The 12864-nt window shown below is 34.9% G+C and overlaps 1 protein-coding gene across 2 annotated transcripts in view; it reads right to left on the minus strand.

The window, feature by feature from the left end:
• Positions 1-12864, minus strand: part of LOC145269252 (GMP synthase [glutamine-hydrolyzing]-like) — a 120338-nt gene that overhangs the window by 87249 nt on the left and 20225 nt on the right. The window contains exon 1 of one of the 2 annotated variants that reach the window (XM_080124877.1): positions 9099-9250. The exons of the other annotated variant lie outside the window; for it this stretch is intronic. Coding sequence (XP_079981003.1) covers positions 9099-9177 — 79 coding nt within the window. The 5' untranslated portion in view covers positions 9178-9250. Of the gene's footprint in view, positions 1-9098; positions 9251-12864 lie in introns of those variants that run through there. 2 annotated transcript variants of the gene reach the window in all.

Raw genomic sequence — 12864 nt, forward strand, 5'->3', positions numbered from 1 at the left:
AAGTAAAAAAGAAAACAGAAAAACGAACGTTAAAACATCTGAAAAATAAAGCAGGGGGTACCCGGGCTGTGGGGGGGGGGGCGGTAATCAAAACAAAACAAAACTAACATAAGGCAAACGAACGATGTTAAATGCAAAAATCTGAAAAACAAAAACAAAAAAGAAAACAGAAAAACGAATGTTAAAACTTGTGAAAAAAACAAAAAAAAACATGTGAAAAATGGCTTAAATAAGCCTGTTTCAATATTAAAATTTAAAAAAATCGCTGGGTACCCGGGTGGTTTTGGGTGTGTGTGGTCGGTTGAGGGTGTGTGTGTGTGTGGGGGGGGAGTGTTAATGAAAACCTAAGTAAGAATAAGCAAAGTAAAAAAAAAAAAAAAAAAAAAAAAAAAAATGAACGTTATGTGAAAAATGGCTTAAATAACCCGGCTTCAATATTAAAATTTAAAAAAATAAAAAATCTCACGCCACGATTCGAACCCAAAACGTTTAGATAATGACCCAACGCTCTAACTAACTGACCTAACACGATGTACATGAAATTGTGTCAGTTCTTCAAATATTTAAACTAAATCAGGTTATGACGTCATCTGACGCATGCGTAGAACCGATCTCATCATGAGAGGACGGTTTTCACCCCCAAACAAGGCACAGTGCTACTTTAAAATAGGGGGCTACTATCAGGGACATAAGTTGCAGGGATATTATGAAGGGAGGTGAGTAGCAAGATGCCTGTTCACATTACACTTGAACTTCTGCATGTCAGTACAGTTGGGAAAGCAGAATCCCGGAAGGGAGTTCCAAAGTCTTGCAGTTCTGGGGAAGAAACTATTGGAGTAGAAGGCTTTCTTACATCTAGGGATCACTACTTGTGAGGGGGTGGGACTTAGCTGCTTGTCAGGTTTGTCGGGGGTATTTACGTCGATGGGGTACAAGTGCTTGTAGTTCAAAGCATTCACCATTAAAGTACTTGTAGTACAGGCAGAGGGATGCAACATTTCATCGGTGAGACAGAGGCTGAAGCCTAGATGACAGTTCAGGACCTGTCAGGTTGGCTACTCTTTAACTCTGTCTAGGAGTGAGAGATAAGTAGCAGATGCACCAGCCCAAATGCAACAACAGTACTCCATACATGAACGAATGGTGGCCTTATAGAGATACAGGATACTTTGAGGCGTAAGTAGCTTTTTAGCATGGTAGAGAGAGCCCACTTTCTTTGCAGCAGTCTTGTCAATGCTCTCAATGTATCTATTCCAGTTCATGTTCTCTGGAAACATGAGGTCGAGGAGTTTAAAAGAAGTACTTTCAGGTAATGTATTCTTGGCTATTGCTATTTGTGGTAGTGAAAGTTTCTTGTAATTATTGAAGGAAACAAGCTTAGTCTTGGCAGCATTGAATGTGACCCTCCATTTTTGTCCCCATTCCACTTCAGATTGGAGGGCATCCTCTAGTGTTTCTGCCATTTTCTTAGATATGTGTTCATTTGCTTTCCCCTCGTGCCTGTTATAGAGAGTGGTGTCATCAGCAAATATACCCATCTCCGAAACAATTTTATCAGGGAGGTCATTTATAAATATCAGGAATAGTAAAGGTCCAAGGATAGACCCCATTTATATCATATTGTTTAGATGTACGTCTGTTGAGGACAACTTGGATTTTTCTCTCAAGAAGGATTTAATTACATTATGTATTCTTCCAGGTGTTGGACTAGGGCTTGATTAATTAAGGACTCAAATATCTTGTCGAAAAGCCGGAGAAGGCTAATGGGGCGATAATTTAATGGGTCAGTTCTTTCACCAGAATTCTTGAAGACTGGTACCACAGAAGCGGTTATCCAGCAGTCGGGAAAGCAAATAAATGCTTTAAAATAAGTTAAAAAAAAAATAAAATAAAAATAAAAGGGTGCTAGTGCAGAGAGTGATCCACGCTATTTTTTTAAAATCGTACTTCCAAGTTTAATTAAAGTTTTAAGGTTTTTTTTTTCTTCAATTGTAAGGTTGAAGTATAGAATATGTACAAAACACATGTTAATTACTCCCCTCCGCATATTAAAAATAGCTTTTTAAATAATAACGTTATTATTTACGTCTGGATCACTCTCTGCACTAATACCAAAAAAAGGAAACCTAACCAGATATGTACAAAAGTAACTTGTCTTTGGTAACATTTATTTGTTATATATTTGTTCTTTGATCACATTTTCATTTTTTGAACTGCAAAGTTCCAAAGTTTTTTTTTAGTGTTCATAATTTAGATCAAATTCTAAAAATAGTTTCCTCAAAAATTGTTGAAAATTAAAAATAGGTTAAATTTTGCCTAACTATAAACAGTAATTCTAGCCAGGCATTTTCAAATAAACAGTCCAAAGGCGCTTTCGAATCACAGATACTGTGACAAAAAAAAAAAAAAAAAAAAAAAAAAATCACCCAATTCTCAAGACAGACGATATTAATTCCCAAAACAGACGTTTTACACCATACACAGATCCAAAATCAATTTAATGTTTTTACAGATTTTCACAGATTTGCTGCTTAGTTGTCCTATAGCCTCCAAACCCAGTTATAAAAAAAAAGAAAAAAAAAAAGGGGGATACATTGGGTCAACACCAGTATATAGCGCTTAATGTAAATAAAAGTTTATTTATATTTACGTGATTATTGCTTAGTCGTACAATACGCTTAAACATGATATTTTAATTTATGCAGATTGTGTAGGCATTATTATAGAATCAGTCTTCTATTGTTTATTATATATTACGAGGAATAATTTGGCCAGTGAATTAATTTGCAAAAAAAAAAAAAAAATAAATAAATAAAAAATAAAAAAATAATGATAATGTCGTTCATCAAATTCCGTCTGTTTATAATATGTTAACTGGGCTTGACAATGAATGCCCTGGGGGTAAGTCACTTCTGATTAATGTTTAGTGTTAAAATATGCGGTAATTGGGCTTGATCTTAAAAACAGTTTTTCTTTTCCTGCAAATCCGTTATACATTTTATAGAGAAAAAAAAAAAAAAAATTTTTTATTTTATTTATTTATTTATTTTTTTTTTTACACAGGAATATTTTACATAACACTGGCCAAGGTTACACCCGTGTAACAAAATTTTCCATTTTTTTTTTTTATCTATAAAGAGAAAAAAGACTTAAAGATCGGATTTTTTTTCGATTTTCTATACTTATTGGATGCATTTCTGTAAAAAAACATTTCTAAGAACACTGTCAGACACATAAATTATCTTCGTGTCAAATTTGCAAAAGATAAGTTCTGAAACGGCTGAGCCTATGAGGAAGACACACACACACACAAAGTGACTTTATATAATAGTAGAGATTTGTCTAATAACTATTATTAACATTTCAAAAAAAAAATTGGGGGTATTTGCATTTTCACAAAGGGCTCTCACTCCCTTTGCATAAAACTATAACCCACATTTGGGCTTCATGCACCTGATAATGATCAGTTAATCAATTTAGGAGGCAAATCTTGTACATACAAATATGTGCACATACCTAGTTTTGCATCACTGAGTATGGCTATCTATCTAGAAGTACAGGGTGGAATGAGAAAATTGTCGCCCAGAAAAGAGAACACGACTCCATTTCCGTTTGATGAAAACCGGTTTTCTTTTTTTTCTTGCAGACAATCTACTAGTTGGCCAGTTGTGTACAAATCCCAAAGAGCCTTCTATCATGTCCGAAAGTGACACAATGTTCAAGCAGTGAGATCGGAAATGCACTGCTGCACAACTCATGATCTCTACCGATCCAAGTTATGAAAACAGGACCATTGTCAGCACCCTCAAAATGCAAATTCGGATAGTTCAACTCTTGAGGGTACAGCTCAAAGTTTCCAGTCACGGTTATGGTCTTTGCTGTGGTTTCAAATGAGGGTTACATCATGACACCTCCCATCTTCGAAATCAACTTGAAAGTCAACACCAGAGTGTACCTAGATGTGCTGAAGAGTGTGGTGATCCCCTGGTGCAATCAGGTGGCCACTGGCAGACCCTGGGTGTGGTAGTAAGACTTGGTGCTGACCTACAAGTTCAAAGAGACCCAGGCTTGGCTTCAGGAGGAGTGCTACGACTTTGTACCCTTCTCTTACTGGCTTCCCTCCTTCTGCAACCTGAACCTGCTGGACTACTTTGTTTAGTTATACATTGAGAACATCACAAACATGACCTCCCACAATACCAAAGCCAGCCTGATCGCCACCATCCACCAAACTTCCACCGGTGCTTGTGGAAAAGACATGTTGCCGGTTCTGAACCCGTATCGAGGTGGTGATTGAGGCTGAAGGCGGCTACAATGAATAGATGTCAGCTCAACTGCATAATCAAGTTATCTGAATTGTTTTTTCAACTCAAGTTTTAAAATAAAGCTGTAGTGTTATTTGTTTTAGGGTGACAATTTTATCGTCCCACCCTGTACATTAAAGTATTATGGTCAATATGTGCTAAAAAGTATTTCTTGGAGGAGCCACTATACTAGTGAAGAACCCGACCGTAATGGAAAAGTCAATCTTTAAAATTATTGAACATTTTTACAATAGCCAACATAGATAGAGTGAAAAAAAAAAAAAAATAAATAAAAAATGTTACCAAAGGCAACATGTTACTCTTCTTCCTACCTTAAGTGTTTTCACTTATTTTAAGACATTTATTTACTTTGAAAAAAAACCAAAAAAACAAAAAAACGTAGTGTTAACTTTGTTTAGTAAGAATGAAAAAAAAAAAAAAAAAAAAAAAAATGGATTCGGCATTAAATAACCCGAAAATGGTTGGTATGCCATATAACAACATCCAAACCATGAATAAATATTTGAAAATGTAAAGAACTTGAAATATTAAGAACTTGTACCAAAATGACTGAATTCAGTATTAATTATCGTATATACTTAAATGTTACCAAAGGCCAAATAAGTTACTCTTCTACCTACGTTAAGTGTTTTAACTTATTTCAAGGTGTTTATTTACTTAAAAAAAAATTTTTAAAAAAACAAAAAAAAACAAAAAAAACGTAGTGTTAAGTCTTTAGTAAGAATGAAAAAAAAAAGTTAGTTTCATTAAAACCATTTGAACCCTAGAGAATCGCCCCAAAATCGAAAATTAGGGTTTGTATTACTGTACACATAGATTCGAAAAAGTTGTCAAAAAACAAATATATAACAAATAAATGTTATCAAAGGCAAGATAAGTTACTTTTCTACCAAACTGGATATATTTTTCGTGTTTTTATTCAATGTAACATGTTTATTCAGCTAGAAAACCATAGTGTTTACCGATGTATTGGAAAATTCAAGATGGCGTCTGACTCCCTCTTTAACAAGGTAAGTTTGGGAAAAGGTATTATAAATAAAAAAATTGATAAAATACTGTTAAAAACTCGCTCAATATATGTTACCGTGACATAGCTTGACATATATTCGGCGGGTTTTTAATAGTATTTTTTCTAGTTTTTTATTTATAACACCTTTTCCCAAACTTACCGTGTTAAAGAGGGAGTGAGGCACCATCTTTAATTTTCCAATACATCGGTAAACACTGTATGGTTTTCGAGCTGAATAAACATGTTACATTGAATAAAAACACGAAAAATATATCCAGTTACGTAGAAAAGTAACTTATTGGGCTGGTGCATCTGCTTCTTGTCTCTCGCTCCTGGACAGGGTTCAAAAGAGTCGCCAACCTGATAGGTCCTAAACTGTCATCTAGGCTTCAGCCTCTGTCCCATCGACGAGATGTTGCATCCCTCTGCCTGTTCTACGAATACTTTAATGGTGAATGCTCTGACGAACTGCAAACACTTGTACCTCCCCGACGTAACTACCCCCGACAAACCCGACAAGCTACTAAGTCTCATCCCTTTACAGTAGAGATCCCTAGGTGCAAGAAAGCCTTTTATTCCAATAGTTTCTTCCCCAGAACTGCGGGTCTTTGGAACTCCCTTCCGGGATTCTGCTTTCCCAACTGCAATGATATGCAGAAGTTCAAGTGTAATGTTAACAAACATCTTTCTACTCATCTCCCTTCATAATGACCGCGCTAATTAAGTCCCTAATAGTAGCCCCCTGCTTCAAAGTGGCACTGTGCCTTGTTTGGGGTGAAAATTGAATAAAAAAAAATATATATATATATATATATATATATTTGTTTTTTTTTGACAACTTTTTCGAATCTATGTGTACAGTAATACAAACCCAAAAATTAAAATAATTATTTTATCAAACGTTTTAAAAACATGTAAAAAACTTCAAACATTTGTGGGGGGGGGGGGTTAAAATTTTGTAACACCACAACTTCCACTTTTTTTATATACAAGATTTGCATCGAAAAAGTCTCACTGTTTATTATTTCATGATATTTTTAAGAATGTTAACACAAAATAACTAGAATGAACCTGTATAATGCCCCCCCCCCTCCCGTATTTTTTTCTCCTTTTTTTTCAACGGATTATAAAAGATTGGGCGCTAATCTAACATAAAAAAAAAATTAAAAAAATAAAAAATTTTTCTCGTCCAGTGGTTCCAATATGGGGGATCGATTTACTATAGCGTTGTATTAGAAACTGAGCACCCCTTACAAATATTGAAATTTTTGCTTTTTATAATATGGAAGATTAATGTTCAATCGATAATAATCTCTTAAAAAAAAAAATTGAATAAGACAAAAAGAAAAAAAAAAATACAGAGGATGGATGCATTGTATTGTACAGGTCCACTAATCCACCATATTTTTTTTTTTTGGGGGGGGTAACAGCTTTAAAATATAATGAAATTATAAATATTTAACGGTGAGACCAAAGCAAATCTTATAATTTAAAACAAAAAATCGGAAATTGTGGACTTATAAATTTTAAGTTGGTTAGGGGGGTTTGTATTACTGTACACAGATTCGAAAAAGTTGTCAAAAAACAAATATATAACAAATAAATATTATCAAAGGCAAGATAAGTTACTTTTCTACCAAACTGGATACATATTTTTTTTTTTTATTCAATGTAACATGTTTATTCAGCTCGAAAAACATGCAGTGTTTACCGATGATGCATTGGAAAATTCAAAATGGCGCCCGACACTCTCTTTAACATGGTAAGTTTGGGAAAATGTGTTATAAATAATAAACTAGATAAAATACTATTTAAAAAATACCGAATATATGTCAACTTATGTCACGGTAACATATAATGAGCGAATTTCTAACAGTATTTTGTCTAGTTTATTATTTATAACATCTTTTCCTGAACTTACCATGTTAAAGAGAGTGTCGGGCAGTCGGGCACCATTTTGAATTTTCCAATACATCACATCAGTAAACACTGAACGTTTTTCGAGCTGAATAAACATGTTACATTGAATAAAAACACGAAAAATATATCCAGTTTGGTAGAAAAGTAACTCATCTTGCCTTTGATAACATTTATTTGTTATATATTTGTTTTTTTGACAACTTTTTCGAATCTATGTGTACAGTAATACAACCCCCCCCTCAAAAAAAAAAAAAAAAAAAAAAAACACCCGCTCTTTTCAAAAATTATTTGAAAGGTTTTTGACTATGCTGAATACGAAAATCTCATTTGAATTTTGCAGAGACCTGTATTATGCACTGTACTTCTCTCTGGCAGTGCATGCATAATACAGATCTTTATATCAGCTCAATAACTACTTTCCACTGCAAAATTAAAATGAGATCTTCGTATTCAGCATAGTCGAAAACCTCATTAAGTTGTCAGTTTAAAGAAAATTGTGGAGGTGAGCCTAAATGTAAAAAAAATTTTAATAAAAAATACCATAAATTTCATAACAGTAAAATTTTCTACCGACCGGCGACCCGTGTACTTTTAATGCGTGGAAACTAAGATTTTTAGGTGTTTGTTAAGTTGTTTGTAGTCAGCAAATCGATTTTTTTTTAAAAATATATTGTTTCAAGCAAAAACAATATTACGTGCTTAATTGTCATGTTGAAAACAGTAATCCAAAATTACGAAAATTCATCTGCTACTGTGTTTTTAGTAAAAAAAATCGCTATAAACAAATATTGAAACCATAACACAAATAATCGAAAATATCATTTTCAGAGTTATCTCCCCTGCGTATAGCCTCTACTGCCTACTTTATAACGTCTAAGAAAAATGCAATTTTTCCCAATTTTCCGTAAACATTATTTTTAACTAAAAATAAATTTCGGTAAATTTTTACGACGTTATTAGCATATTATAAACACCCCAACTTCCCCATGTTAAGAACGGCTTCCGGAATAAACACCACGCAAGTTTGAAAGCCGTTCTTCGCAAGTTCGAAAGCCGTTCTTCGCAAGTTCGAAAGCCGTTCTTAACGTGGGGAGGTCGGGAGGGTCTGTACTTCAAAGCCATTCTTAACATAGGGTGGTTTTGGGGATGTTTATACTACGCTAGGCAGATTGTAAAATAAATAAATACCGAAATTTCCTCAGGATTTTTCGTAACTTTTGGATATATTACTATTTTCGGCATGACATTTTAAAAAATCGTTCTGTCGAGGGTATCTTAACAAGCACTGATTTTTATTTCAAAATTAACAACACTTGAAAATCAAAGCACCGGAGATTATCGTTTATCTTCGCTAAATTTAGGGAATTAAGCGTGATTTTATTTATTTATTTTTTTTTTAGTGGGGTTGCAACTCGGACTTAGGGTTAGTGGTAGAACAAATGATAATAATAATAAAAAAATTCAATATGAACCATGGCAACCTCGGCGGCCATTTTGGTTATCATGAATCGATAAGACACGAACATCAAATAAAATTCCGAAATAAAAATTTAAAAAATCAGTTTCTACACATTAAAAGCATACAGGTCGATAAATAATTTAGTTCTATAAATTTTGCTATAAATAATTTATTCTAATTTTTTTTTGTTTTTGTGAGTTCCCAACTGTTAACTATTCTGGGCTTTTACCGAACTTTTTTTTTTTTTTTTTTTTTTTTGCAAAGTAGTTTTGTCTGTTTAAAGGGGTCGAGAAAAAAAAGGGCAAAATAAGTTTGTTTTTAAACTTTTTTTTTTAGTATAATTTTAGAGAATCCGTAGAAAAAAAAAAAAAAAGGAAATACTTACTCTTTTGTTCTTCCGTAGAGGAATTACGTTTATCGTTAGGTTTTTTTCCCCCCCGTTTTTTAAGAGTAGGCCAAGTCATTTTTTTTGAAATCTTTGTGACGATGATGCGAAAATAATGGACGGATGTCTATAGAAAAATACGAAATAAGGGAATTACTTCGTTTCTTTTATATATACGGCAAATAAATAAAATAAAGGGAAAATAATCATTTCAGATTGTATGTATGTGTGTGCGTGTGTATATATATATATATATATATATATATATATATATATATATATATATATATATATATATATATATATTAAATTACTTATGTGTTTAATTAGTGAAATCGAATTGGCTAATCTATTACTATTATTCTAGAAATGGCGCACGCACGTATGAAAGTGGTACCGCTCAAAAAAAAAAAAAAAAAAAATTTCCAGCGGATTATTATCGAATAGATACTAGTTTATCAGAAGAAAAAAAAAAAGGAAAAGAAAAAGGGGGGGGGGGAAAGAGCGCTTCTACATTATTGGAATGAAATACTGAATTTCACATGAAAAGAATTTTAAGATGATTATATTCAGAAATTACGAAAATCGATACGGTAAAAAATAGAATCTGAAGAAAACGAACATATTTGCTCATGTAAGGCACATGATAGTTCAAAAGGGAGGTAATGTTCCATTTCGATTTAAACAAGATGGCCGCAATTTTTCACCCGCTAACACGATTTAAGTTTTTTTTTTTTTTTTAATAATTCAGTAATATTCAGATAATTTCGACTGCATAATTTGGAAGCCAACATTGTGATTTATTACAATTGAAAAAAAAAAAAAAAAAAAAAAATCAGTAGAAACCATTTTTTATCTGAAAACTCCATTTATCGACTACAAAATTTCGTCTGTGTTTCTGCCGTGTTCTGCTCAATTAATTGATTAATCTTTTGTATTTCGACTTTTAAAAAAAAAAATTATAGAAAAAAATAAGAATTTCCACTGTCTGAAAGGATTTCTCTTCTACCTTTATTATTGTGTTTCTACTAAATTTAAAAAAAAAAAAAATTAGCCTCTGTTTGGAAAGATTTCTCTTCTATCTTTCTACACAGGGTGTTCAATTATATCTCCACAGAAGGAACACGAAACAATTTTGGCAGCAAAAAGAATCAGAATAGACACGACCACGGAGAAATTGAGTGGTGAAGTCTCTCCTAGCATCGTCAAACCTTGTATTTTGGAAATTAAGCGATGGTTGCAAGACTGAAGATCGAGTAGATCAAATCTTAATCAAATGTTCGATCGAGGAAAGATCCGATGTCTGTCGGGATTGGTTGGTTGGTTGGTTGGTTTACGGCATATCAACCTTTTTCAGGTTATTTAATGCCGAATCTAGTTATTTTGAGGAACGATTTTTAATGGAGTATATTTTTTTTTTAAGTCGGATTCTATTTAACCATTTGCTTTCCCCTCGTACCTGTTATAGAGAGTGGTGTCATCAGTAAATATACCCATCTCCGAAACAATTTTATCAGGGAGGTTATTTATAAATATCAGGAATAGTAAAGGTCTAAGGATAGACCCCATTTATATCATATTGTTTAGATGTACGTCTGCTGAGGACAACTTGGATTTTTCTCTCAAGAAGGATTTAATTACATTATGTATTCTTCCAGATGTTGGACTAGGGCTTGATTAATTAAGGACTCAAATATCTTGTCGAAAAGCCGGAGAAGGCTAATGGGGCGATAATTTAATGGGTCAGTTCTTTCACTAGAATTCTTGAAGACTGGTACCACAGAAGCGGTTATCCAGCAGTCGGGTTGTTGGTTGTTTTACGGCATATCAACCCTTATCAGGTTATTTAATGCCGAATCCAAAGATTTGGAAGAATCTTTTTTTTTTAATAGAATAAATTTGCTTTCAAGTCGGTTTCTATTTAACCCATAGTTGGGACCCTAACAGGTACTACCACTCCGGGTCAGAGTGGACCTGGGAGCAATGGCAATTAAAGGGTGGCTCCACACTCTCCAAGGCCCGCAAGGTGGGGCCTCACCATCGGATATAGTTTTAGGTCATATCCAGGACCATATGTCGGAAGGATCATGCATTTACCATGTCTGTTAGAGAAACTGTTCTTAAATTTGATACGCAATCCATTGGGGGAGAGAATCCAGTCCTTAGGAAAATCCCCGATGCTCAAGTTGGATGTGGAGTGTCCCATATTTAAGGACAACCCTCCATTTAACAAATTTTATTTTTGAATCTTTTCTTAAAAAGGTTCAAATTTTATACGTTGTCGTTAGAAGACGACACTGATAAACTTTTCTTTTTAAAGACCAAATTTTTTTTAAATGGGTGTCCAAGCTTGATATTAAACCGGAAAACTATCAGAGAGCTTGTGGTAATTTTTACTTACCAGAATTCAATGTCTTTGTTTTATCGTTATTTCCATGGCAAGTGCTCGTCTGAGCTCCAATCTCTCGTCCCCCCTCGCCAATCTTTCACGAGAAACACCCGTCTGGCTGAAACTACTGTCAATAATTTTCCCCACTCTTTATCTGTGCCTTAATCCAAACGTAGATTCCATGAGCAAAGCTTCTTTCTCAGAAGTGCACGACTGTGGAACTCTCTTCCGTTCGCCTGTTTCCCACCTGACTACAACTTGGATGTCTTCAAGTCCAACATAAACAAAATCCTGACAAACCATCCCCTTAAGACACTCTATCAAATCTCCAATACTAATGATTATTACAATACTATCTCATTGATTACTGTACACGCAATAACCCTTATCCCTGAGTGGCCTCCGGACCTTGATAAGTGGTGAGCCCCATGTTAAAAAAAAAGGGGGGGGGAGGTGAAGCAATGAAATTGGTGTGGCAGTCGTTCAAGCAAGAAGTTTGCAAATGTTTGATCGACGGACTTTATAGTATTTATTTATCGTCCAATCCATGTGATTGGACGACACAACATTTACATAGGAATGACTAGCTGCTTATAAAAACACCCCTATAGTCGACCCCCCCCCCCTAGCAGGTGCAACCTTGGCATGGTTAGGGGGCTTGCGTGTGCTTAAGACCCGGTTGGTTGATTGGTTTTTGTTTTACGGCATATCAACCCTTTTCAGGTTATTTAATGCCGAATGCAAAGATTCGGAAGAATTTTTTTAATAGAATATATTTGTTGTTTTCACGTCGGTTTCTATTTAACCCATAGTTGGGACCCTAACTACCACTCCGGGTCAGAGTGGACCTGGGAGCAATGGCAATTAAAGGGTTGTTCCACACTCCCCAAAGCTCGCGAGCTGGGGCCTCACCACTGGATATAGTTTAAGGTCATATCCAGGACCCCCATTGAGGGACTTTTACCCTCTGCAGGGGGGCAGTCGGCGTATTCTAATGCCCCACCGGATAACTATGCTGGTGGGAGATTCGTCTCCTGGTAGGGTCACACAAGCCAGGCAGGTTGAAGGGTAGAGATCAGACTAAGAGCACTCACTGGTCATCCAGGTTGGGGGTTAGAATAGGGCCAACAACCCAATTCTGTAAAAGAAAGTTACAGAAATCACAACAACGACATCTATGGACTTCTTGGTCTGGGAAGTGCTCTCTCTAGTAGAATTCATGACGCAAGCGGGTGAAAGCCTCCGGGAAGCCAGTGCGCCAACAAACCTGACAACCAAGGCCAAGACCAGGATAGGATTGGTCACATCTTGCAGAAACCTGCATCCAACATCACCAGGCAGGCCCTTGAATGGAACCCGCAAGGCAAGCGTAAAATT

This window comes from Euprymna scolopes, chromosome 45, assembly GCF_053919585.1.
Source record: "Euprymna scolopes isolate OS-2025 chromosome 45, ASM5391958v1, whole genome shotgun sequence".
Classification (NCBI taxonomy): Eukaryota; Metazoa; Mollusca; class Cephalopoda; order Sepiida; family Sepiolidae; genus Euprymna; species Euprymna scolopes.